Raw genomic sequence first — 27,146 nt, 5'->3', positions numbered from 1 at the left:
TTAAAAATATTATAAATGAAATTAATACCACTGAGAGTTTTATAAAATATTTATTTGGAAAAAAATCACTCTGTACAAATTTAACATTCTCAACACTGAAGTTTTATAAAAATGCTAACACAACAGAAAGACAAGTAAAACATTAAACTGCTCTTCTTAAATTACAAAGGAACAGGTTCATTCTAAAGAAGCTACTGTAATTCTAAACAGTAAAGAGAACTTGATAAGATTTCAATTTTTTCTCTATTACAGACAAATACAGATATCAAAGGATGACTTTTTCCATCCTTTTATAAACTTCCCCCCCAAACACTGTCCACAACTAAACCAAATAGTCTAAATGGTTTACACTTTTACTGTACATAGCTTGTGCTCCAGGAAAAGTCAGCACAATTTGATCATCATTTTCTCAGTGCCTAACAAAATCTCACCTCTATAACATTTGGTACAAAATTGTCTGTACAAAGCAATTGCTCATGTAAATTTGAAGCAAACTTAAAAGTTAGAGCATTTATCTATGCCTTCAATTTGGCATTATGAAGAGAGTGATTAAGTAAAATTTCACAGAGGAAAACTCGGCAACAGGGATTACTGTATTTTTCTTTTTTTTTTTAGTAATTACTATAGTATAAAAAATTCATATACTGCAAGTTATTAGGAATGGCAGACCCTAAATCTAACAATGCTAGTTTCAGTCTTCATCATAAAATTAGATTTTTCTGTATATTATTTTTCTCTCTTCATTTTAATCTATTTGCAAAAGCTGCTGTTGCATATCAACTGCATAAACAGGAGGAAATGTCTCCTCCTGAAATTAAAACCAGTAAAAACACCATACTACTGTAAACACAGCTAGAATGAAAACTGACAAAACGCAGTGTGACAGGTAAGCCGTCGTCTGGAAAGCTTTTTTCACATTTTCTTAACACAAAATATGGCTCACACCACAAACAACAGGAGGAAATAAAAACAACAAAAAAATCCAAAAAAAACCCAACAAAAACCAACAAAAACAACAAAACCCCCCTCAAACAATTGAAAGCTTGGAGTCACAGCCAGGGGTGCCAGGCAGGGTCCATCCTGCAGAGGTTGTCCAGGCTGTTGGCAGCTGCCACCAGGGTGTTGACTTTGCTTTCCCCTCCCTCAAACTGGGCCAGGTTGTGCAGGCGGGTCATGATGGCAGTGACAGCTTTCTGCACCAGGGACACCAGCTGCTGGCTGTCCATGTTCTCGGGCTGCCCAGCTGCTGACAGTGGGGACGAGGTGTCCTCTTGGGTTTTCTTGTGCCACGCGATGATCTCATCCCTTAGCACAGTTTTTAGGATGCCATCAACCTATATGAAGAAGAAAAATCAGATTATTGCACTTAATCCATAGAATGTTCAGGTTCTATCAGATTACAGAATTGTAACTAGATTTTAGTTGACAGTATTTTGACACTTTTGGAGCCACATTGCAACTTCAGACTTTTCAAGACGAGTGTGGCTTCCAAACATTTTATTATTTCCTCTCCAGCTATTCCTGTTCATAAAAAGTTTCCATTACAAAAACACAACACAATGACTCCTACAGAAATTAATAACATATACTGAGATATTGATACACAGATACAATTGTGTACATCCTATTTTTAAATGACTCCACTAAATTCATGGCTTCTACAACACACACACAGACAGAAGTTTTGGGCAGAGATTTGGAACACTTTGGAAAGCTGGAGGGATTTTTTGCAGTCATTACACTCTCAGGGAATATTATTTTCTGCTACACAGGGAAAGAACACTGACTACAACAACCATACATATGTATTTAATATAGATACACATATATGTTATATAGGCCAGTTCTATCCTTGGATGGAAAAGAAATTCCTGCAGCAAATACTTTCCTATTTTTTCTCATCACTGAATTGAGTTACTGGTATCAATCTGCCAACTCCAACAGTCTCAAGCTTCTAAAGCCAACTTTTATGCTGAGTCTGAGTCAAATTAAACACTTACGCATAATATAAAACATTTCCAAACATTTCCAACATTTCAGCTGACCTTTGTGATGACCTCAGGGTAAAATTTTAAAACAAATCCGCACCATCGTTCAGTTTCTACCTTCACCAAAAAAGTGCTGTTTTTTTATGAATTGTCAAATACAAGCCTGCAAAAAAAGCATACAAACCTTGAAGTTTGGCTGTGCAAAGCAGCGAGCTACTGCAATCATGGATGCAGTGAGGGGCCCTGACACCCCGATGGTGGTGAGGAACTCGGAGATGTTGGGGGTCAGGCGGAAGGGCACCGGGCGGTTGGCGTCCAGGTCTCCCGTGGCATCATTGATGTCAAAGCGAAAGTACGCCACGTTGAGCTTGCCAGTGTCCTGAGATGAACACAAACATGCACAAAAGCAGTTAAAGAAACTGATTTTCCTTCATGGAAACAAAAGTAGTTGGGTTTTTGTGTCTGTTAATGCTGAGTTTCAACAGTGCTTCAAAAGCGTTTTATTTGTTTAGCCAAATAACTTTTGAGCAATGAAGTTATAAATAATGGCATGCACAAAGGGAAGCATTTCTCTCAAAATGTTGTGTCCAAACCCCTCACTAAATACATGTAATACCAAACTTAAGGAGTAGATTCCTCTGGATCCTGATCTGTATGGAGTCACTGCCAACAGACCTCTGGGACAATATTCAGTGTCCAAGGTTCACTGTGGGTAAACAACTGAAAATTAAGCTGAACACTTAATAGAGGGATCAAAAAATCTTAATTGCTATGCAGACTTAACTCTCCATGCATTAAAATGGCATTGAGACTTTAATAAATACCACCTTTGCTCTTTTTTAGGTGGGAAGCTTAATTTTAAATATTGGGTTAAAACAGAAAAACAATGATTAATAGGAGTTGTAGCTTGATGGATATGCTCAAAAGAGAATGGTATTTGAAAAGGGGTATAGCCCTTTAAGAAAATGAAGCTCTGTATTTTATTTTTCTTACACCCAATTGGTTTAATACAAAGGTATTTTGAAAGCATATATTTGAAAGAAGACTAAAAAGAGAGACTTATCAGTCATTTACATGAAGAGTTCAAATATCTAAGAATAATTCCACAAAGTTCTAAACTCTCACCACAGAGGGCAGAGTTGATGTCCATGGGGACTGCAGGTTAAATTGCTCCCTACAGGATGTGCAATCACACAGAAATAAAAAACCTACTGAAATGCACTGTTAATTATCTATGTTGAACTTCTACTTATTTCAAAAGCACAGTGCAAATACCCATCTGATCCAAGCCGAGAGAATGAGCAAACTGAAGCACACCTGGGCAATCTGCAGCATCTCAGGGTTGAGCCTGTTCAAGTGGAAGATGAATTCTGCAAAGCCAATGAGGGCCAGCTGGATGGTGAACATCTTCCTGAAGGTCCAGTAATCTGTGGCGTTGGGGAAGGTGTGCAGGGCCCACTCCTTGAGCATGCTGCGAGGCACCATGTTACTCTGCACCTCCTTCAGGATGTCTCTGAGAACCTGCACATCAAAAGGGTTACTTGGAAAAGGCATTTTTAATGCTCTACAGCAACTACTAATCTGCTCTTAATTGCTGTATCTCGTTTTAGGAAAAGCAAAAAAAAAAATCTACCAAAATATTTAATTACTATAGCATATACTAGGCCTAATTAGTTAGAAAAAGAAGGATCTGTTCTGTTACACCAGAAAGCATGACAGTCATGTTGACTTCAATTAAAGGGCTGTTAAAGTTTCAAATGTAAGAATTCTGAAAATAGAAACAAGTGTTACATAGCACTCCCATTTTTATTTTGTACCAAAGAAAGTCTGAAACAATTGTTTAAACTACATCTGTAATACATATTTATTGTGTATTTTCTAATAGCTGTATTTGGAATGGGACTGGCATTTTAACTATGAATTTGCACTAACCCTAACTAAAAAAAAAAACAACATAAAACCACCTTATACATCACAGCTGATTGTTTGGTGGAGTTTACAGAGAGAGAGAGCTTTGTTCTTCCTGAGTACTTCATTTATTAGGTGAGATTGCCTTACTGCTTCTGTTTGGCTTAGATGAATGGATCCACTCGCAATTTTAAGAGAAATATTAGAAGAACATGGGAAGCCTGCCTCACATACCATGCTGTAGCTGCTTATGTAAATTAGAAATGCTGCTTCCCATGCTGTCAATTAATTATTTTTAAAGCACTATACACGAGAGGGGGAAAAAAAAAAATCAATCAGCACCCTGCCTGTTTTCAGTTGCATTTACCCAAAACAACTTCCAGCAATACAAATACAGCTTTTTTAAATAAAATCATTCAAAGATCACCTAAAACACTGAAGACATATAGAGTTCTCATTATGCAAAATCAAAATACATGCAAAAAATCCAACCACCACCATGCATTGTATATCTATCTGACATCTAATGACATTTACCAAACACGCACATCCCTGCTAAGCTGAACTGCCTTTAAAAGACAGGCTCTTGCTGAATATTTCTATTTTCTGCTGAAAACCTTTTAGCAAAGTCCTAGCGTTCTATATAACAATAAACTTAAACCTGTCGGAATCTGCTACCTCTTTTCTAAACTCCAAAATATTCTGTAGTTTAGTACATAATGAACTTCCTAAATTCTGAAGAAGTGCTGGGGGGAATTTGCCAAGGCACAGCAGAGTGCTGGATGAAATTGGACAGGGCAAGGTGCTGGGGACAGCCTTGGATGAAACTGGGCAGGGTAGGGTGCTGGGGGAAGCCCTGGATGAAATTGGCAGGGCAAGGTGCTAGGGAAAGCCCTGGATGAAGTTGCCCAGGGAATGGCAGGGTGCTGCGGAAAGCCCTGGATGAAATGGCCCAGGGATGGAACTGCCCAGGGCAGAGCAGGGCAGGGTGCAGGGTAAAGCCCTGGGTGAAATTGCTGAGGCAGAGCAGGGTGCAGGGGACAGCCCTGGATGGAATTGCCCAGGGCAGGGTTCAGGGCTCAGGGCACAGCCCTGGATGGAATTGCCCAGGGCAGGGTTCAGGGCTCAGGGCACAGCCCTGAATGGAATTGCCCAGGGCAGGGCAGGGCAGGGCTCAGGGCACAGCCCTGGATGGAATTGCCCAGGGCAGGGTTCAGGGTTCAGGGCTCAGGGCACAGCCCTGTGTTCACCCCGTGCTGCAGTACCTGGTGACTGGCCTGCGTGCCCCGAGCCTGCACCGTGGCCAGCCGGTCGTAGTAGCGCGAGATGGGGTTGTCGTGCTCGATGCCCTTCTTGGCGCAGCGCTGCTTGTAGATCTCCACCAGGGACAGCGAGGAGGGGTTGTCCTCCACCAGCCGCATCTGCGGGGACACCGCCACCACCCGCGGCACTGCGCAGGGGCGGGCACACAGAGCAAAGCAAACCTGAGTTCATCAGAGCCCAAATGCTGACACACCAGCCCTCAAAACACAGCCCTCATAATCAACTGGAGCCTATCAACAGAAAACTTTAATGCTGTGCTCATAACTAGTTTATAAGCTCAGGTAAAACAGAATTACAGCAGGGTTTCTTTTTTTATCTTAACAGAAACATCAATGGTACTTCTGAAAAACAATTGAGCACTCATCATTCTTCCTATTTCTCTTTACCTTCAGGAAAGAGGGTAATACTTTGTTTAGATGAAATTCAGCAGCAAAAAGAAAAAGTATTTCTTCTGTGTTATGTGGAAGATGTAAAAGAAATTCAATATTCCTATATCACAAATCACGGAGCAAAGGTTTTATTCTGACCTCTTCAGTCGTCTCTAAATGTTGTATTTCCCATTATATTTCCCATACTTCAATGTTGTTGAAGTATGTGCGCCCATTTCCACACCAACAGGCCCAGTGGGCATCTCTTGCAAGTGCAAGATATCATAAGCAAGTCAAGTGCACTTGATATCATAAGCAATGCACATAAGCATTTCTAAAAACACCCCAGACCCCTGCAATCAGCTGCACTCCTCCAGAGGGGTGCTACAGCTCCAGACAAGACTAATCACCCAGCCAGATAGAATTTACCTTGTGAATATTCAAAAACCTCCAGCCGTTATAACCTCTGAGCACAACTTACATTTAAAAACAACACAGACCTCTCTCCTTGCAGTACCTGTGAAGAACAAATGCCTCTTGGTGGTCTCCTTCCTCTTCTCCAGGCAGGGGTTGAGGAGGCGGAGCAGCTGCAGGACGCGCTCCTCGCGGCGCGACTCGGTCAGGCAGGCGTCGTTCATCACCAGGTACGGGTAGATCTTCCCGTTGTGCCCGCGGATGTACAGCCTGCGAGCTGCTGTGTTGTGCTTCTGCACGATCTCCACCCGGGGCATGAACCTGCCAGGAGCATTTGGAGAGAGCTTTGTAACTCTTTTGAACAACAGCATCTCTAGTGGTGACAGTAAAAGCACAGATCTCAACTCATAGCAAGGTACAAGAAAACTAAATATGTTCTGAACAGTGCGGGTGTTTAGTGATCAAATGTAAAATTATTGAAGGAGGATAAATTAGAAACTTACACCAAAGTTTAACTATATATATAATACACATATATAAAATATTTATCTAGTATAAAATATCTATCTACTTTTGCAGAGTGGATGGATGGATGGATGGATGGATGGATGGATGGATGGATGGAGAGGGCTTTAATTTCCTTCTCTGTTTCCAGAATTACAGCTACCAAAATGGATTTTTAGGTTACCTTGCTATCTTGATGTAGTAATGTGTTGGCTTTGGCATGAGGAATTCTCCAGGTATCTCTACCTCCGCAGTTTGAGCTGAGAAGTTGCTTAGAAAGCGGCACTTCTCCTCTATGAGGAAGAACTTTGGAAGCTGTTTAGTTTTGGCCTCCAGAATTTTGATCCATTTCTTTAGTTTGGAGATAAGGTTGTGGAGTTTCATTGATCCTGGAACACTGAAGTCAAAATCTGAAAAAAAAAGGCAAACAAAAACAAATCACCCAATTCAGTAGAGCAAACCAAACACACACACCCCCACAAAGCTGAACTGCCTTTAAAAGGCAGGCTCTGTTGAATATTTCTATTTTCTATAGAAAACCTTTTTGCAAAGTCCTAGCATTACATAGAACAATAACTTAAATCTGTCAGAATCTACTACCTCTTTTTTGTATACAACTGCAAAATATTCTGTTATTTAGTATATAACAAACTTCCCAAGATTTTCCTGTTTTAGAGTCACACAAACATTGTGAAGCATACAGTGAAAAATTTAAATACTATTACTGTATTGAATTCCCTATATACTGCAACCAGACATACTGCACAGAATGAAAGCAGTAAAACCCCAAATTATTACATCAGACCACTCAGTGAAAGAGGAAAAGTAGGCTTACTTTACAGCACTATAATTTTCTACCTGTTTCATTGCAAGTCATTTATTTATTTATTTATTTAAAATCAGTGGAGATTTTTTACTCCTAAAATGAATGAAAGAGCCCTAGTTGAGGATACAACATAGAATCCGTGAGGAGCTGCAGGACAAATAAGAAAATTGTTATTATTACTATTCTCTTCTCAGCTGCAAGAAAATTCTTATTCTTTCCTGTCTTAGACAACAACTGAAGACACTATAGGAAGAACAGCCACAGCAGCCCAAGAAAAATGACAATATTATGCAAACAGCCTGCTCTTTCCACTGCAATGTCAACAGTACCACAGAGTGAGAATATCTCCTTTAATCCATATGAAGACAAAGAAAGAACTTTCTCAAGGTCAATATGGACTTCAGTACATTATGCAAGTAATTCTGTAACAGAAATCACTGCAATACTGAGCATTTTCTGGGCCACACCAACACTATCTTCCCAACACTGCTCTCACAACAGTTTCAGACAAAGCAAATAATAAATAAATAAATGTCTTTGAATTTCCCCAAAGAGGGAAAATGAATAAACCACATACATGAAATGATGGTTCAGCACTTCAGTGCCACAACAATGAAAAATTAAACACACTTGGATAAGAAGACAAACGACTCTCTGTAAACCTCATTAGTTATGGCATCCCAAAGTATGCAAGTTAACCAACAGACTTGAATTTTTAACTCCTCTCCACTCCCTAGAAGATGCCATTTTAAGCTCAACATGTCTCAAGTGAAAAAGCAACTGAAAAAAACAGAGAATGACAATTCAGTATTTCTGAGATTTGCAGCTAGAGCAGAACAAAATCTTCAATATTATTCAACACAACAGAAAATTAAGTCTTAAAATTTAGTTTAAATTTTCTTGCAGAACCTCAATTTCAATGTTATATAAACTCAATATTTTTCTAAGTTAACAAAAATACCAAAAACCAAATAAAACATGAGCACTGCTCAGAAAACTTAACCACATAAATATGCTACAAGCATCTCCCTGCAAGTGTGCCAAGAGTGAATTAAGTATGTGCACACAGCAATTGCTGCATTATAAAAGTTTTTTCAACCACAATTAAACCACTCAAAATTCTGATTGTCCAAAAGACTTACTTCTAAAAACAACTTAAAATATTCATTTAGCCAGCAGAGTTCCTGTCATTCTACACACACTCTCCTAAGTTTTTTTTTTTAATCCAGGATTCTAATGCCATAGAAAACAATGCACCTTAGGATTGCTTTCATTTTGCTATTCTGTTACTTAAATAAATATCAGAGAACATATAACCCAACATATTTCACTGTGTATCCACAATAAACTAATATGCTAAAATCTTTCAGTAAAAGGCCTAAGTTTACTAGCCTAAAAGAGAACAAAAAAACAGCTCATACAAAATCCTTTCCACTTCTGTAAGAAAAAAGTTTATAATGAAAAATACAGTTTCATATTTATGGATGTAATATTCCCTTTTCTTTTTCTGCCTGCTGTGGGCAGTGCATCTACTGCAATATCACTGTAAAACACTCTTATTAAAATCCCAAGCCTACCCTCTAGTGAGCAGTGGGAGTAAATCATTTCATCAAAGTGACAAAATTATTGCATCATTTATCTCCCGAATCTCTGAAGTGCAGGAAAGTACCCTCAAACTGCAACTAGTTTTTGTGCTAATGTGAATCAGCCAAGAGGTAAAAACACACATCAGTATATTTTCCTTACAAAAAAAGTCACTCAGTTCACCACAAGAGCAGCTCTAGTTTGCTGAATGCCTGTTTTAGGATTTTTGTTGTTCTTTTGTTTCCCAGTGGCAAATGGGAAACACAGAGAGTTCAATTAGTCTTTCTGCTCGTGTCACAGAGAGCCCATCTGAGAGGAAAAATCACTTCAGCTGGAAGATAGGGAAATACAAGACCAAACATAATTTGTGTAAAAGTCTCTCTGCTTTGCAGACATCTTAATCTATATAAACAGTGGTTTTGTTTTAAAAAAAATCCATTTCTTCAGAACTTAGTACTGGAAAACATCTTTCTCAAGCTAACACACACTGCTCTGAAGTACCTCACTACCTGCACCACATATTTCTATAAAGGATGGGAAGTTTTCCCCCTCATCCTTAACGGGGATTTTCACAGAAGGCCATGGCACAGACTGCAGTGGAAGCAGTTTGCTCTCTCTTCTCAAGGCTGCTGAAGTTTCTTGCCACTCTCAATGGAAGGAGAAATGGGGCACAATCTTCTCCCCAGTGACAGACCTAAAAAATCCTGATGCCTCTTAACACACTTTGATTGAAGGCTGTACCATCACTCCTCAGGAAGAAACACCAAAAAACATACTCAAAGTAGCAAAATTAGAGTATCAAACCCTCTGTCCCCCCAGCTGCCTTGACCTACACAACATTAACATGGCATTACCCCCAAACTAAGACTCCAGAACTATATTTAAAAGCCCTTCTGCTACACTGGAATAAAATAGTTCTGATCAAAGGCAACAGGCTATTAATGCTCTTAGAGCAAGAAACAGTTCATTTGAAGATTTTTAAGATTATTCTGACCATAGGAAAAGCTTGATTCCATTAAAGGTTTACATCTCAAGGGTCTCCAGCTAAAAAGCCAAGGCACTAATCATGTAAAGTGTCCCTGAGGACTGAGTTGTGAGCTTAGCTGCACAGAGCAGGACAATTCTTCATGCCCATGACACTGAAGAAGATCCAAGCATTCTCCAAAATTGAAGTGCTGTCTTGCTTTTGAAGATAATATTCAAACATTTATATATTCTGCTTCCCAAAACTTCTTTCCAATCTCACAAGAACTTTCGGAAAAAAGCAATAAAGATGAAAAATCTCAGTGAGAGGAAAGCAGAAATGTGGAGCAGAACTTCTGGTTTATCACTCAGCTCCAGAAAACCAAGACTGCATGTACTGGACACCAAGGTCAAATATCATCCATCTCTTTATCTGGATTTCCTGGATATCACCCTGTTAACTAAAAATTACAATGGAAGCAAAGAAAGAGCTACCAAAGCACACTATGTTCACTCTTGAGCAAAAGGGAAAAAAAATCCTTAAAAAGGCTGCAAATACACAGAGCTCTTCCCCCTGCCCCCTCCTAACAGTGCAGAGCCACACTTGGGGTTCAAGAGCTTCCTCCTGACTACAGAGCCACCAGCACAGTGAAGGATTCTTTGTGCTGGGGGACAAAGTCTCAAGGAAATTACCATGCCCTTCAAGGGGGTATTTTGGAGCTCTCCATTCATATTCAGCTTGAAGAGGAGAGATGGTTGCAGAAAGAAGCTGATCCAAACTCTAAACTATCATCTGCCCACAAAAGGACAATTGAGGCAGCTTTTCTGCTGCTCTCACTGCTGAGAGAGCTCTCAAAGGGAGCATTTTTCAGCATTTTCTTTTCTTTGATGTCAAAAGGTTTAGCAGAAAAGGAAAGAACAAAGAACAGATGGTCAAAGAACTATGCATTTGAAGTTCTAGAAAAAAAATTCAAAGTAAAATTTGTTTTTATAATATAACATTAGGATAGATAAAGATGACCTATCACAGCTCCAACAGTCCAGACTGCTACAGACAAAGAATTCAGAATATAAGAAATGGTGTGAGAGTCTCCAGTGGCTCCAAACAGGAATCAAAATACAACTCTGATGTTGATGGAAATGATTATGCAACCAAACCCTGCTGAAAGTGTCTATAAACCATAGCTGTCAACATTAATCTGGGAATAATTGACAAAGAGTTTACTCCAAGACAGCTCCTTAGCTTGGACACTTTTGAAATGAAAGGCAACCACTGTAATTATCTGTCCATCATCCAAATGCAACTGATACTGAGAACAGGAAAAACAAACATGGACATTGTGGTGTGACACAAGGACACATCAGGCACATTCTACAATTAGTTTCTTGTAATGTTAAAAAACTCTTGCAATCTTCAGTACAGTAATTACAAACGTATTCAGTTATTTGCATATATTTTACTGTCATTGTAAAATCAATAAAAAACTTATTTTCATTTTCTGCATAACAAATTAGATTACAGAAATTATTAAGTATGCTGATTGATTTAATTTCTTTTGTTTTCCCACATTTAATTTGTAAATTTAAACACTGAAAGTAATAGATTAAAATAAAATCTAATCCAGCACTGAGCAAAATAATTATGTGTATCCTGCAGACATTCATATTTCATTGTACTTGAAAAATAAAACACAAAATCTTCAAAAAAAAGAAAGTAATTACTGTTACTTAACTGAAATTTACTAAGAAACACTTTGCATTTGATGACTTTACATGATTTTTATGACCAGGCCTATGTCATACTTTGGTTTATATGTTGTTCCATATAATTCTTTAATTAAGAGAGAACATCTGAAAACCTTAACAGCCATTTATATATCACAAAGATATGCAAAAAAATAAAAACAGCACCAAAAATACTGAAAATCCTCTCCACTTTTTAACTAAAAGTTGTAACTGAATCATAATTAAACTTTCTTAAATGTTTCTCTAGTAATGTTTTGAAATATTACTTCAGATACTGCAGACTGTAGTCTGGCATTCTATTTACTTTTCCTTTACACTTTGGAAACCCCAGAGCTCTCTGATGCTCACAGGAAAGGAAGTAGGAGCTACTGTGACAGACCAAAAATAACTCAAATCCAACCAAGCATATCAACAACACTTACAGCAACAAATAAGTGGCTATATCATTGTTGCAATGGAAGGACTATAAACCATTATTAAAAATCAAAATCAAGTCCAAACTTGTATTTAATGTGGAGCATTTCAGCTGGAAGGGGTCTACAACAACCATCCCAGATCCCTGATTCAGGGCTGCTCTCCTCTCCCCATTTACACCTGTACCTGCCATTATTCCTCTGTTCCAGTTACAGAATCCAGCACTTGGACTGGTGAAATTTCACCCCATTAATCATTATCCAATGACTTTTTTCCCCTGTATGCTCCCATTAAAGACACACAAAGTGTTTCTACTTCCATTTCCCTCCCTAGTACACTTCATCCAGTGAAAATTTAATCATATGGTTCAGGACTTTCATTATCTGCTGTCATGCAACTGCTGTGCCTCAGAAAGGACATCGTGGAAAAAGCATGGCGTGCACGAGAAATGTGGGTCACTTCTACAACTCACTCACTTTCACAGGATTCCCTTCCTTTCACAATATTATCAGCAAAATGCTTGAAGAAACACCCCAAGTCTACTTGTCAAACACTCTCATCTATGTTTAAAGAAAAGCCAAGGAATTTATTCAAAACTCAAAATTCTGGCAACCCAAAACACTGATGCCAATCAGTGTCACTTTGTCATGCACGAGCTGAGTGGCCTTAACACATTTCACCAAACAAATCAAGCTTGTCAACAAGCTTTTCTTAGAATTTCAAATCAAGATCAGATACTCAAATATGTAACCACTGGTTAAGAGAAAATGAGTGAAGCAAAAAAGCTACTTCCCTTAAGCATCTTTTTTTGTTAGGTCTGATTAAAGTTATTGATTCAATTTACCAATTACGTAAATTTGGGTAATAGAATTTTTATAATCTAGTTATCCAAAACACTAAAGTAATCTTACTCATCAGAAATAGGCTGTTTTGAAAGACTTCACATAAAATCATCAGTTTGGAGTTCTGGGGTGAAAATTTCATTAAATGCTGGCATCACAGAGAGACAGAGATCATTATTGTCTCTCATATACAGCCAGCAGTTCTGTTCAAATTGCAAAAACATTACACTGAAGTAATCTAATTCATCTTTAAACAAATATGTAATCAAACCACAGTTTTCAGTAATAAAAATATAACAATATATTTATGCTCTAGGTTGATGTATGTTTTCCATTTGAATTACATTTATTGCAGCATAAAAGACAGGAACAAAACTATTTCAGGTTTGCTGAATGACAGAAAAGTGCCGTTTTCTAAATTTTATCTCTGGAAAGACACTGGAATAAAAAAGCAGAATGCACTCACAGCTGAACTGTGGGAGGAAATTTTCTTGAGATTAAAAGCAACATTTAAAAAAATTTCAAACATTTACCTGTTGTAAATTGGCCTTTTAACTTCTGGAACACGGGGTCTTGAGCTGTTGCCTGTGCTCTCCTAGCTAGTGACTCTGAGGCTGCACTAGAAAACATGGTGGACACATTGGAGACATTCTCAAGACCTACTCCAAAGGTGCTGACTAACTTCTTGACAAAATTCAGTGTATGAGGAGTAATTTTGGCATCTGAAACGGCTCCACTTTTTTCAAAGGCAACGGAGTAGCACTTTGCCAAGCCCTGCTGCAGTTGTCTGAGCACCTAAGAATGAAAAACAGAAAAAACAAAATAGTCAGGAAGATTAGGCCTTCTGATTTGACACCAAATATTAATTCCCACTGTATTTTATATAGTAGAATTATACTCTCAGAAACATCTGCTTAAAACTCTACTCTTAAACTGCATGAGAGGGTCAATCAGAATGACAGCACTGAATTTCATTAGCATTGCAAACAAACAAACTGAGCAGGGAAAATGCTGCCTCACAAAGGACAACTTGCTCTTTCAACAGCAGGTAACTTTTAGATTTCATATTTTGAGATATATGAAAAAAAAAGGTGATATGAGGAAACCGTCAAATAAACACTGTGCTAGGCAGGCAGAACAGAGTAGTGCAACACTTTGAGAGGCAAGGAACAGCAGAGTGGCAGGTCCATCTGCTCTCTGTTGCAATGCAAATTTCAGGTAATAATCATCACCTGTCACAGACCACCAGATCAAGAAGGAAACTGGTATCTCTGAAACTTAATGTGAGAATATACATTTTCAGTCAGTACGAGCAACAGCTTAAATCCTAGAGGCATTCATCACATTAACAGTTCTGCAAAACCCCTGTACTGCTTCCAGAAATAACCAAGATCCTGAAACTCCAATCAGAACAGTCAGTTCTACAAACATCAGTTCACTAATCAAAACAAACAGTTATGCTTTGATGTTTAAAATTAATTCTGGGTAAATATTTTGCAGTTAACTTTCCCTTAGATGATCCATACGTTCATTCAAGGTGCATTGAAGCCAAATACCTCCTCATGCCAGTTCTCTCTGAACCAGACCATCTGATCCACAATGCCTTCCAGGGAGGACAGAAGGGTTGGATGCAATTCCCTCTGCATGTGCATGATCCTGCTGCATCTCCACATTGGGGCAGTGGCTCTGATGGGCCCAGGGTCTGAGGCAGAGTGGGACTGATTTCCAACTGAACTTGGCTGCTGTTGCCCTGAATCTGGAAAGTGAACATTAAAAAGGAAATAAGAATGACCTTTCATGAACTTGATATGTGTCTCGTTGAAATAAAATAAATTGTTCCAAGATTTGGTTTGAGATTTACATTAAATATTAATTATGTATTTCTTACTGAGTTTCAGAAAAAAATTTTAAGAAAGAGAATTGGGGTTTTTTTTGAGAAAACTCTGCAGCAAATGCTATTCAGTGGTACAGACTTCCCAACATTAAAGCAAAATAAACACTCTTCAAAAACACATAGGAGGTGCGGCTTTTACATCACCAACCTATACTCTTGAAGTAACAGACATTGTTTCATATTCAAATTATTTGAAGCAGTTTTTTCCCTTCCCTTTTGGGGAGACCTTTCACACATAACTAAAGAATAAATGTGTTGATGCCAACAAAAGAAACTGTCATAGTCTGTATCTTGTAGCACAAACCATCTCTAGCATGACAACTCCATCAGACAGGGATTAAGCAGTTTTGCTTTATCAGATGATCCCCAAGAACTCACACAACCCACCCACCCAGCAGTGGTTTTTGGCAGGACCTGCAGGGAAATATTTTAATATTGCTGGAAAATAATAAATTATGAGGGTATGTGGGCATCTCATTCTGCAAAAGAGTACCCAAACAAAAATAAAACATTATTTAATTAGTGCCCTTTCAAATTTTATACAGAAGTTTAGTGAACTAATCCCCAAATGGAAAGGGCAATTAAATAAACAATGTCCTTTGTAATAAAGAACACAGAAACTGAAATGAAAGTTCTTCAAGTAGCTCTCCCAGGATTCCAAGGAAATTATGTGGGACAAAAGAACAACTAAATTCTGCGGAATCATTTGACATAACTGTTCCAGACGTGATTTGTTCTTGGGAAAACAGTTGTTGTGCAAGTTGCTGAATGCTTTCCCCATCTCCCAAACATTTCTCAAGGCCAACATTGCTTTTATGAGCATTGAGATGCTCATTTTAATCTAAAATTCACCATAAGAAGTTATTATGGAGATACAATTTTTTAAGTGTGGCTCCTAAATGTTACATGGTTCATGCTTCCAGTGAAAATTAGTCAAGAGAATCTTAGAAAACTGTGACATTCTGTATTTGTAAACCAAGAATGTTCTACTTTTCCACAAATTTATCAAGAACATTCAGTAAAGAACATGTGATTCTCAATAATTAAGGTGACATGAGAATGAAAGAGATGGAACTCCTCTTGGTGAGTATTTCATACAAGAAAATTCAAGACAGCTCAAGCCATCTGCAGGCTTAACTCCACAGAAACAAATCAATGCAAGCAGAGCTTATCAAGAGTTTTCTCCCTTAGCTTTGCTAAGTTGGTATATTTTCTGGAGAATCTGTTTTCTCTGTAATACCCAGTGAAACTTGACCTAACATTTAAGTTCCAAAGAGCCCAACAATTCCTTGAGGACCAAACTCACCGCTCTTGTAGCGCTCTCGCTGTTCTATCTTCAAGGTCAAATAGAGGGTCCTGATAGGGAAATAAACAGCCTGGGGGTAGACTCTTCCCACCTATTTGGAGATACACGTTTCTCAGTTAAGGAATACTAACTACAGATCACATCAACACAGACAGGTTCTCTTGTAAATGAGTCCGATTCAGGAATAATCAGCTCTTTGTGTTAAATAACAGCTTATGGAAATTAAAGATTCTTTCAGTAACAGGAACCTGAAGAGGATGAATTGGTAGCTCCCTGCACACACTGTTAAGACATTACCTAATTAGGGTTTCCAGATCATATTGCCTAATAAACCTGAAAGCAGCATAATGTCAGAGCTCCAGCTGGGCCAGCTCAAAGACCTTACTCATGTGCATAATGGAAGAAAAACAGACATAATGACAGCAGTTAGTCTTTAAATTAGGCCACAATTCCCAGCAAGCCCCACCATACTTGATAAGAAAGCCTATTAGAGAGTAACTTTACTACACCTAATTGTGGCACTTAATGTAAGGGGATACCAACTGCACCCAAAAATAAAACCAGGATTTTATGGCTTCCATTAAAAAAAACAACCCTAAAGAGATGTTGACATTCAGCATCCCATTTAAATCTGTAAATCTCAGTATCTATTAAAGGAAAGAAACCACATGTCTACTACCTGCAGTAGAGCATATAAGACAGCATTTGAGGTTTCCTGAGCCACAATTTTACTAAATCATAGATCCTTTCTCCATCCAAATGGATATGGTAAGTGGTGGAAATGTAGCAATGAGATTGAAGCATTCAGTAATCTGATATTTATGACAGATCACTAACCTGACACACACATGCTTCATGCTGTAAGTCAAAAGCTATTTGAAGAGAATTTTGGAGTTTTAAAACAGTAACACAGAAAATATGGTATTTTTTGATTTCATACTTTTTCTACGTACCTAAAGTTTAAAGGGAAGACAAACAGGAGTATCTGTGATAGTTACAAGTCTAAGCTCCAACTAGTGTAAGACTTCTGAGCAAACACTCCTGCAAATTTTATACAGATCTCAACAAATAAAGTGTCTACAAAGTGATGAAATGAGTATTTTCTGCCAGAAGACAGTATAGCACACTGGTGTTGCCAGACAATACCAAGCCATACCCATCAAAGTTTGCCTTACCTACCCTGGCATCTTAAGCCGCCTGGTAGCATGGTCTCTTCAAAGTTACATTTAATTTTATGAAGAGAGAGGGAAGGGAACATGAGCACTTCATCTAGAGCTGTGTACACCCATGCCAACACAAATGGACATTCTCTAGCTACAAAAACTCACATTCTCAGAGGTCTGAAAGAGCAAAGACGGGGGACAAGATAAAAGGAGCTCAATCTCACAGGATAGAATACCCTGAACTAGAAGGGACCTGCAAGGTCAGAAATTCCAGATCTCAAAAACCAAGAAGGGAGGAAAGAAAGGAGTTCTGTGAGGAATTCAGCACAAGAGTTGTCCTGTGCCAGTTTCCAGGAAACAGTGGAGCAGTGCAGGCCTGGAATTCAGGTATTGTGGGAGCTTCCCATGGCCACCTGTGCATTAATGGGACTTCACTGTTTTCTATCAACCTGAATGAACAAACACCAAAACGCTTCCAGACAGTTTGCCCTTTAGCTACTAAAGCTAACCATCCTTTACTTCTACATTACAAGCATTTTTAACTATGTATTTTATGTGTTCTGTATCATTCACAAAAATACATTAAATAGAATTCCAGAGGGAGAGCTATAATGCTACAATTTCACTGGATTTAATCTCAGTAAGTAAAACTCACTGAAATTTAAAATATCCTGCTTAAAGGCAGAAATTACCATTTTTTAACACATCAACAGTTGCAAACAATACCATTTTTAAAGCTTTGCATTTTTGTAATTTGCTTTACAAAATATTCATGTGTCACCTCACAAATGAAGCTTACAGACAAAAAGGAATTAGGGATTATCTCCAGTACCTGACTGATGAGGTTGAGGAGCAGTTTGCCCTCTGAGCCAACCAGGCAGGTCAGCAGCTGTGGGATCCAGGCCAGCCACTGGATGGGTGGGACACCAATACAATACTTGTCCACTGCATCTGCCAAGGTGTTCTTATCATCATCAAAACTCAGCAGCCAAAGAACCTAGGAGAGAATTTCAAGAGGATCTCTCAGTGCTTAAATTTAAGCCACATCAATCATTACGATGCACAAAAGCAGAGATATTTTATTAATATGACTGTGGAGTCCTTGAAAGTGTTAAAGCTGCCTCAGAGACAAGAGCTTACATTCATTGTGCCTGGCCAATGCTATTTTTCCCTCAGAAATAATTTTTAAAGGATGTAAAAAATAAATCTAAGTATACTCCTTACTATGAAATAAGGCAGAAAAGAGCAAATGAACATGATTGAATTCCATAAATTCTTTGGGGTTTTGGCTGGGGGTGTGGATAAAAATTTAAGCAATTTTATAGAACCTAAAATATGCAACTCAGATAAATGAACCTTGATACAGGAAGTTGATTATTTCTTTGGGTGTTCTTAATTATTTTAACTGTCCACCCCTAGTTTAATTTAAATTAAATATATTAAACATTGACTAAAAATCATTAACTATTATGCAACCAGACAGGGAGAATAATAAACTTCAGAGTGCTGTTGAGGCCACCTTTTTAATCTCAGACAATATTTTCTGGGCTTGCTGCATGGTCAGAACAGATTGTCTTCCCTGGTCTGGTACAATTTTTCAATTTTCTTCATGAGAGAGATTAAATATCCCCAAACTAAGAAACGTACAACACAAGTAGCTTTTTTTGGCCAAAATTTTGCTGAATTTCAGAGTAAAACTGTACAGAAAATGCTTATCTGGAATAAAATATAATACTTAGGTAAACATCAATATTATTTATCCATAGTAATGATAAACAGACCTCAAACTATGTTGCTTTTTAAAGCACCAAAGGATGCCTTTTTGCAAGTATTGCACCACACTATGTAGTAGAAATGCTGGATGTGATTTGCCCTTTTCCTCCTACAAAAAGGTTCCACATCTAAAGGAAAATCCAGATATCCCACTGACATAAAAAACCTCAAAATTAGTTTTGAACAACCACACACAGCCCCTCTATCTAAATGAAAGCTTTCCCTTAGTAACTCTTTCACTAAAGCAATGAACATCATCCCAGCCCTTCCCAAAGGATTGGAGCTCTGATTCTTTTCTAACCCCCCCAGACCTCACCTTTGCTAGGTATTTCCTGGACTTGCTCTCGTTCTGGTGGCGGCAGGCGTGCAGGTAGCAGGTGATGGCAGACACCCCCAGGTGGAGCTGCCTCTCCTTCACAAAGATGTTCTCCAGGTAATCCCCCCACATGGCCCACGCCTTCACCAGCACGTCATGCATTTGCACAGCTGCAGAAAAAGCTTTGTTTGCTTCCTCAGACCTGTGTGGTGACAAGCAGGAATATGAGTTTTATATGATTTAGTAGCTGCTTGCTGGTGTAAGTCAGATTTCTGGTAGGGCAAGCAATTAGTTTCTTAATACTGAGTGATATCTTTTAATAAGGTCCCTTACAACTTTGTCATTCCTTTCCTTGCAGTTCAGCATCAACAAAAGTAAATGCTTCAAGATGAAAACAGTTTCTGAAGTGTTAAAAATCTCACATACTCCCTAAAAAAAAGAAAAAAAAAACTCCCAGTGCACTACTTTGGGAGAAAGAAGAGCAAATAATAATACAAGGGGAGTGAAGCAAAGTCATTTAAACATGCTGCTCCACTGGGCAAAAAAGGAGTAAAGCAACATCGGGAAGATGTTATTTAAATTCTCTTTTAGAGGAAGGCATCTTATTTAACTTGTTTTTCAGACAAGTCATGAAAAACTTTACAACCAACATTTTCTGGAAGCAGTCAGTTCCTCATCCCACCAGCTGTAAAAGTTTCTTTTTTTCAGCAGGAAAAGTGAAGGAATTTGAAGGTTAATCACACAGTTCTGGGTAACCAAAAGATTATTTGTTTGTTACTTCTGAGGTTTTCTCCATGTTTCCTCAAGTGTCACAAGTCCAAAATTTAGCATGATTCATCCCAGTATATATACAGCCTTTGAATCTATGTTATTTCTTAGGCATAAAAATAAAGGATGAGAAAACTCACATAAGCATCACCAAAATAAAGAAACCTTAAGATTTTCAAGACTCTTTATGAACAGAAAGAGCTTCACTTCTCCCTTTCAGAATAAGCACTGAAATAACCAATATCAAAGTAACATGATGTTTGTTTGACTCATTTTTTAAATTCCCTGTAATATATTTTTAAGATAACAATATTAGCTTGGGAAATCATAATACTAAATTAAAATGACCAGCTACTGAGGCATAACTCTAAAATGGAAAACAGCTTTGTCTGTCATGTGTTAGTTTTTGTGCTACATTAATGTCCTTGCCTTCAGAAGCTCCCTGCACCCTGGATGAAGGTTTGAAGTGAGCCAGCCCAGCAGCAGCCTGATGGATGACTCTGCATCACTACTGCTCCTTTATAAAAAAGGAACTTCCCTGACCATTTTCCTTTCTCCCACTCTACAATCCATCACCCTTGACACCTGAGGTGATTTTTTTTTAATGGTTTCTATCACCTTGCCCAGCCAATGGGCAGCACAGGAGGATGCAGGAGCAGAGGTGACCTTTAACTTCAGTTTCTTTGACACACAGGTAATCAATCAGCAGTCCCATTTTCAGGTTCAACACTGCCACTGGTCCTAACTGAAACCTTCCTAAATTCCTGACCTCAACTATAGTGCTAAAAAATGCTTGTGTGGTTTTCGGCAAGATTAAGAAACTCAAAGTACATCAGAACCACGTTTTTAACCAGAAACCTTTATCCATTTAATCCTGAAGGAACAAACAGAGACAATTCTCTGCAGGAATTTTTAAAAATTTAACAATATAGGGGAAGCACACTTTCTTATCTTTACATCTCAACTACAATTAAGCCAGTGACCCTATAAAAGCCCACTGTACTTTCCATCCAAGTAATTGCAGTCTGCCTATTTAAAATGCTCTCTTGTATCCACAGAAGAAGATATTCATCATTTCCTGACTTGAATTGGTATGTGAGGTTGCAGTGTACAGCTTGAGACCCGATGGATTTCATTCTCTAAGTGGCCACAATGCAGTGGTAAAGGAATTATTCCACCCACATGTAACACATAACAAAATTGTCATTAAATCCCATCCCCACTAAGTGCTCTTGAAATCTGAAGGGGTCTTTTTGGCATTACCAAACAAAATTTGATTGATGAGCTATTTATTTATTGAATTAAAGAGAGATCTTCCTCAGAACAGTAAAATGCCTGTCAGTGGAAAGCAAAACCATTTCTTCTTCTGTCCTACAAGGCCTCAATATAGGGCCAATCATTACATCTCTAAACTGCAAAGGAACTCTCACAGATACTTTTACTTTCTTACACAGCAGTGAGAAATTTTAGGCTGGTATAAAGACAGGGAATGGCCTTTCTGCTCAAATACTGTGTTGAATACTTCAACCACATTTTTTTTCAGATGTGTGCTAGTGCTTCTTGCAGCTAGCATACTCACTTGTTAATCTGTGCCAAGAACATTCCTTTTAAAGCATAAAACTCTGCAGTCATCTCCTTGGTGAAGTACTTCAGATTGGTTGATTCAATAACTTCAAGACCCTGTTAAATAAGCCTTAGTGAGAAAAGTCTTTTGAGAGGGAAGGCTTTGTTAAATGAAAGTGCTATAAAACAACAGCCAAAATATTCTCTTGAAATTTAAAAAGCATGACTTTCAAGTATTTTGTTTTAATTTTAAAAAATACAGACTGACAATTTTAAGTTTCCACTGGCCTATGGAAACCAAATACTACAGGCAACATTTAGCAGGTTATCTTCCCACCTTGTTTATGTTACAATTATACTTATGTTATATTACAAGGTTCGTTTGCTGGTCACCCACGTGCCAGTGGGTTTTGCCTAAAATCACATTTTTTTGTTTTCAACACATACAATTTTACTTCAGTTTGACAGCATCCATCACTCATGAGTCAGACACTCAGTGTTGTTTTTTCCCATTACAAATAATGCCATTTTGAAAATCCTTCCATTTATCCCTCTTGTAAGATGTAAATAAACCTAGTCCCACTTTACTTCTGGGTCAGCTAATTTTTAATATATTCACAGTAGACATTAACTGCTTTGGACTGACAGCATGACTCAAAGCAACACTCCCTGCAGGGTATAACATGGCCAAGGCAACTCAGCCCCTGCTCTGGATACAGGCAGCTTGTTTAGATCAATGCATCTGACGGCTCGTGGGGTTACAGGACCCAACAACAGCTTCAGGAGCAAAGCTGCCCTACCTGCATGCACTCATTTTTGCCCATGACTCCAGCCAGCTGCAGGTAGCACTTGACCTGCTGGCGGATCTTCTGGAAGCAGTCAACGATGGGCACGGTGGGGATGGTGTGGATGCGGCTCAGGATGTCCAGGGCCACGTTGACCAGCCCCTGCTTGCGCGCGATCTTGCCGTACTGGATGATGGCCGAGGCCGAGGCGTGCACGCCCAGCATGGCGTTGTTGGAGCTGGGGTCGTGCTGGGAGCTGTTCTCATAGGCAGTCACAATGGCTGGGAAGGCAAGGTGAGATGTGTGCCATTGGAAATGGTGTTACACAGAGGGCAGCACCTTACACAGCAACACACATGACTTAAGACGGGGATGACAGGATAATCAAACATTTCAATGAAAATTGAATAAAATCTACAATTCACCAAAGTCAAGCCACCAAGAACTTATGTGTTTGTGGCATTCACATTCTCTGAAAAACCCCTTCCCTGGATTTTTCTCCAAGGAAGCTGAGAAGCCTCAGAAAAAGGAAAACAATTCTTATCTCATTTGCTTCTCCTGTGTTGTGCCCATGTGTAAAATGTGTTTGGAGATTTTTTTATTGGTTTCTGGTGTGAGTTATTTTGACTCATTGGCCAATCAGTGCCAAGCTGTGTTAGGACTCTGGAAAGAGTCTGGAGTTTTCTTCATTATCTTTTTAGCATTCTTAGGGATCCTTTCTGTATTCTTTCATATAGTATAGTATTCTTTATTATAATATAGTATCATAAAAGAATAAATTAGCCTTCTGAGAACATTGATTCAGATTCCTCATTCCTCCCTGCCAGAGGGATCCCTGCAAATACAATATGTGTTGTCTGGAAAATTCTATGATGAATGCATGCTGGACCAAGCAGACTTACCCTGGTAATGATGCTGTCTCCACATGAAAATGCTGCTCCAGTGGGATAAATCATCTGACACAATAGGTAACCTGTTCCTCCAAGTCTTGACAACAGTCTTCATATCATGTAAGCTGTTGTTCCTTCCCAGATTAGTTGGTTGCAGTCCTGCGTTTATTTGGGCTGCTTCCTGAAGTTCAATTATTTGCTGTGCTGCCTAGAAAACATCAACAATATAAATAAGGACCAAACAGAAGATGGCAGCAGTCTCGAACCCACTAAAGGCAGCAGACAGTTTGTTAAAACTTCAACCACCTGAAGAAAAGGCCCACAAACTTTAATGGAATTTAATTACCTGTAGTACAATAAAGCCAGTGTAGTATTCTCTAAGCTACTACTTGGCAGATAACAGTTGTATTCACTGTTAATCAACCAAATGAGATAACTATGTGAGAAAAAAAAAAAGGCAGTCCAAATTTATAGAGTGAAATCTCTTGAAACAAAATAAATTAAAGTAATATTTTCCTACAGTCATCTCAGTATCAGCTCTCACAATAGCTTAACCTTCATCCTACACCCATTCATCACATAAATTTAATTTTCTCATGGGTATTTAATCACATACTATCTGATATTTAAAAAAAAGTAATTACTGCAGTGCAAATTCAAGGCTGCATTTGTACCTCTGTCAGTCACTGACTAATTTATCATTTCTTCACAAGGGATATATACATATTAGATTGTTTTAAAAGCTTGTTTTAATTGATATCTGAAAGCACTTAAATACTTTATTTAGCAATATTAATCTTTTCCTGCTGCAGATGCTGCCATTCTTGAGGAGGGGAGGGGGGGCCAATTTGAGATATGGGTGAAATCCTAGCAGGAAGGAATTACATTCATTGAGAAGTCATCTAATGGTATTGTGTGAGCTCACAAATTGTACTTATTTACTTGAAAACTTCTTCTGAATATGGAGAAAACTTCCATATTCATTCACTTTATCTGATGCATCAATTTGTATCATAAAAATTCAAAGGTATGAGCTGCTGTGTGAGCTCTACCCACAGGAGCAATCATTTTATAGAGACCCGTTCATATATGGATATATGGTGTAGATTGGTTATGAATCACACACACAGAATGAAACCACTGATCTTAAACAGAATCACAGAGGCCTCTGTATCAAAGAGAACTCAAAGCAAAGTCCTGTGCACTTCCACAGGCAGGGCTCAGTGTCAGATCTCTGAGCAATGGCCCATCAAGAAATTATCCATTATGAAAACTGAGCTATTCCACAATTTCTCCTCTGGAGATGAAAGGTTCCCTCCAGAGGAACAAGAGCTTTGCAGGTATATATTTATAGAGTATCTAAACAGGGACAAAGCCTAATGTCAAACAAAGGGAATGTTTTGCCTAAATCCCACACTGCCAAGCCCAGCACGATCCTGCCTCAGCCCCGCTTCCACACTGGTTCCACACAGATCAGAGGAAACAAGGTTCATTTTCAAGAATCTTCTGAAAGTAACTCTAGGTCAAATCAAAATTTTTAAAGATGGATTTAGGCATCTACTTCTGTCTGATTATACTTGTCAATAAAACATCTACTCTCAAAAATTCTTCTCTTACAGTTGCAAAATTAATTTTTTACATTATTAAATCATGGAGAAAACAACGGGGTGTTGATATTTTATACATTTCAAAAGGAAACAGAAATCCATTTTTGTTATGGCAAAATGTGTGTGAAAGTTTCAAAGGACACAACCATTCGTTTCTCACCATGCAAAACATGTTATTTCATATCATTTAATAGTTAAACTACATTTTCCATATAATCAGAATTGTGCCAGGTGCTCCCCAAAATTATTTCTGGATATCTGAAAAAAGGTGGGTTTAATCACTTAAAAGCTCTTCCTGATAAGCAACAAGTACTTTGAAGAAACAGAAACAGACATTCTGCAACTTCGAACAAAAATACCGTGACGCAAAAACTATCAGTACTATATATATATCTATATATTATATACACTAAAATTGAAGCTTCTAACAGTTCTGAGACCTGCTCCTGGAGGACACCTGGAGCTGAGAGCTCTGCTGTTACCTGGAGCAGGGGGGTGTGGACGTGGGACACGACGTGGGGCAGGCGCCGCCACTCGCGGATGGCCAGGCTGCTCGCCATCTCCACCAGGCGCTCGATGAAGTTCAGCTGCTGCTCCTCGGGGTGGCAGATGGCCAGGTACCCCCTGTACATGTTCACCTTCCAGGCCATCTCCTTTGGACAACTCAGCTCCACCTGGTCGTGGAATAGGAAAAACATCCAGTAAAGATCGTTCCTACTCAAACAGTTAATATTTTTAAGCTTTCTTAAATAAACAACTTTGATGTTTTAAAAATAATCTCATTTTTTAAAAGTATCAGACTGAAGTGTTAATATTTATGTCACTAGAGGAGTTTCAGCTCTCCTAAAGTTACTGGCAAGGGCAGGCTAGCACATCAATTGCCAGTTCAGCACAAGAGTAGCAGTGCCCATGCCCAAGCTGCTGCTGGGTTATTATTATTCTGACAACTGTAATGCATCTCAAAGAGCTGAGCCAGCCCAAAGCGGCCCTGCCACAGGAGCAGGATGGTCACAGCAAACAATTCACCCTGCACAAAGTCAGAAGATGCTTCTCAGCAGATAACACACACTAAGTCTGAAATGCTTCAGGGGCTCCAGAACATGTAATGGCAATTTCTCACCTAAAAGGATCCTGTGCCTAACTGTCCCACATCATGCAGCATTGTACTCCCTGTCTGCTCTAGGGCATTGCTAAGTTTATGAAAATAAACAGCTTATATTTGTGATATAGAATCACAACCAACTTCTCATTTATGTTAAAGTAATTCTTGAGCACAGGTGCAAAGTCAGGTCACAGTCGTAAAATAATTTATAAAATATTTTCAAATCATTTCCTCAGAACTCTGGAACAGTAGAAGTAAGGCGACTAAACCCAGCAAAGCACTTGAACTGCGCAGCACATGAATTCTGTGAGCACTTTACAGCAAACTTGCACTGAGCCAGTGCTCACTAGCTGATGCTGCAGGCCTTTAATCTAATCTTTAAACTTTCTCACCTCTTTTTCTTCCACTTTACATCAAGCTCTTTATGGTTTGATGTGCAACACAGAAATCTCCCTGCATTATCCTCCTGCTGATAAACTGTATGGTGACCATTGCAATTGTTATTCCTGTTATCCTCAACTGACTTTTATGCCTGAACCAGCAAAGAGAAAGTGCCAGGTAGCATCCTTACACTTACACAGTGAAAATAATCTCCTTCTTTATTATGTTATCTACTGGATCATTAAACACAATGGCAGTGTGAGCAAATGGAAATGAGTCTTGGGTCCTATCAAAGGCTACTTGCTGTTTTAATAGCTCAACTTTAATGAGGAGATTATTAAAAATCTTTCACAAAGATTTACAAAAACTGATAGATATTTGCCATCATCCCTGGCCTCTCTTGTGAATCAATCATGGAACTTGACAAAAACCAGCCACATTAAAGAATATCAATAAAATTGGAGTAGTGAGGTACAGCAGCATAGAATCAATTATTCTTTCAGATCCCAATATTTATGCAAACGTATGCTGACACTTTTACAAGAACCTGAGTAGAGTCACAAAGGCTCCATTTATGGCTTCAGCAGCATCTTCTCCTCAGTCATAAAATAAATGTCTCATTACTGAAAATACTTCATTTAATACAACTGCAGCTACAGCATATCAGCACTTACTCAGGGTTGTCACTTCCACTCAACTTGCAATTGTCCAAAACCAG

General features: G+C 38.6%; 1 protein-coding gene across 3 annotated transcripts in view; it reads right to left on the bottom strand.

Moving 5' to 3' along the window:
- Window positions 1-34: 34 nt before the first annotated feature.
- The window catches only part of TRRAP (transformation/transcription domain associated protein), a 75,094-nt gene continuing 47,982 nt past the window's right edge, over window positions 35-27,146 (bottom strand). For all 3 annotated transcript variants that reach the window (XM_054271234.1, XM_054271235.1, XM_054271236.1), the window contains exons 57-71: window positions 25,428-25,619; window positions 23,351-23,546; window positions 22,464-22,729; window positions 21,680-21,780; window positions 19,333-19,534; window positions 18,076-18,240; window positions 16,081-16,171; window positions 14,437-14,636; window positions 13,414-13,675; window positions 6,690-6,915; window positions 6,105-6,322; window positions 5,162-5,346; window positions 3,306-3,509; window positions 2,173-2,367; window positions 35-1,334 (exon numbers count right to left, since the gene is read on the bottom strand). In XM_054271234.1, coding sequence (XP_054127209.1) covers window positions 1,050-1,334; window positions 2,173-2,367; window positions 3,306-3,509; window positions 5,162-5,346; window positions 6,105-6,322; window positions 6,690-6,915; window positions 13,414-13,675; window positions 14,437-14,636; window positions 16,081-16,171; window positions 18,076-18,240; window positions 19,333-19,534; window positions 21,680-21,780; window positions 22,464-22,729; window positions 23,351-23,546; window positions 25,428-25,619 — 2,988 coding nt within the window. In that variant the 3' untranslated portion in view covers window positions 35-1,049. The remainder of the gene's footprint in view (window positions 1,335-2,172; window positions 2,368-3,305; window positions 3,510-5,161; window positions 5,347-6,104; window positions 6,323-6,689; window positions 6,916-13,413; window positions 13,676-14,436; window positions 14,637-16,080; window positions 16,172-18,075; window positions 18,241-19,332; window positions 19,535-21,679; window positions 21,781-22,463; window positions 22,730-23,350; window positions 23,547-25,427; window positions 25,620-27,146) is intronic.

This window comes from Melozone crissalis, unplaced genomic scaffold, assembly GCF_028551555.1.
Source record: "Melozone crissalis strain CALT ecotype California unplaced genomic scaffold, PUWL_Pcris_2 ptg000012l_1, whole genome shotgun sequence".
NCBI lineage: Eukaryota > Metazoa > Chordata > Aves > Passeriformes > Passerellidae > Melozone > Melozone crissalis.
This window is presented reverse-complemented; position numbering and strand designations above follow the sequence as displayed.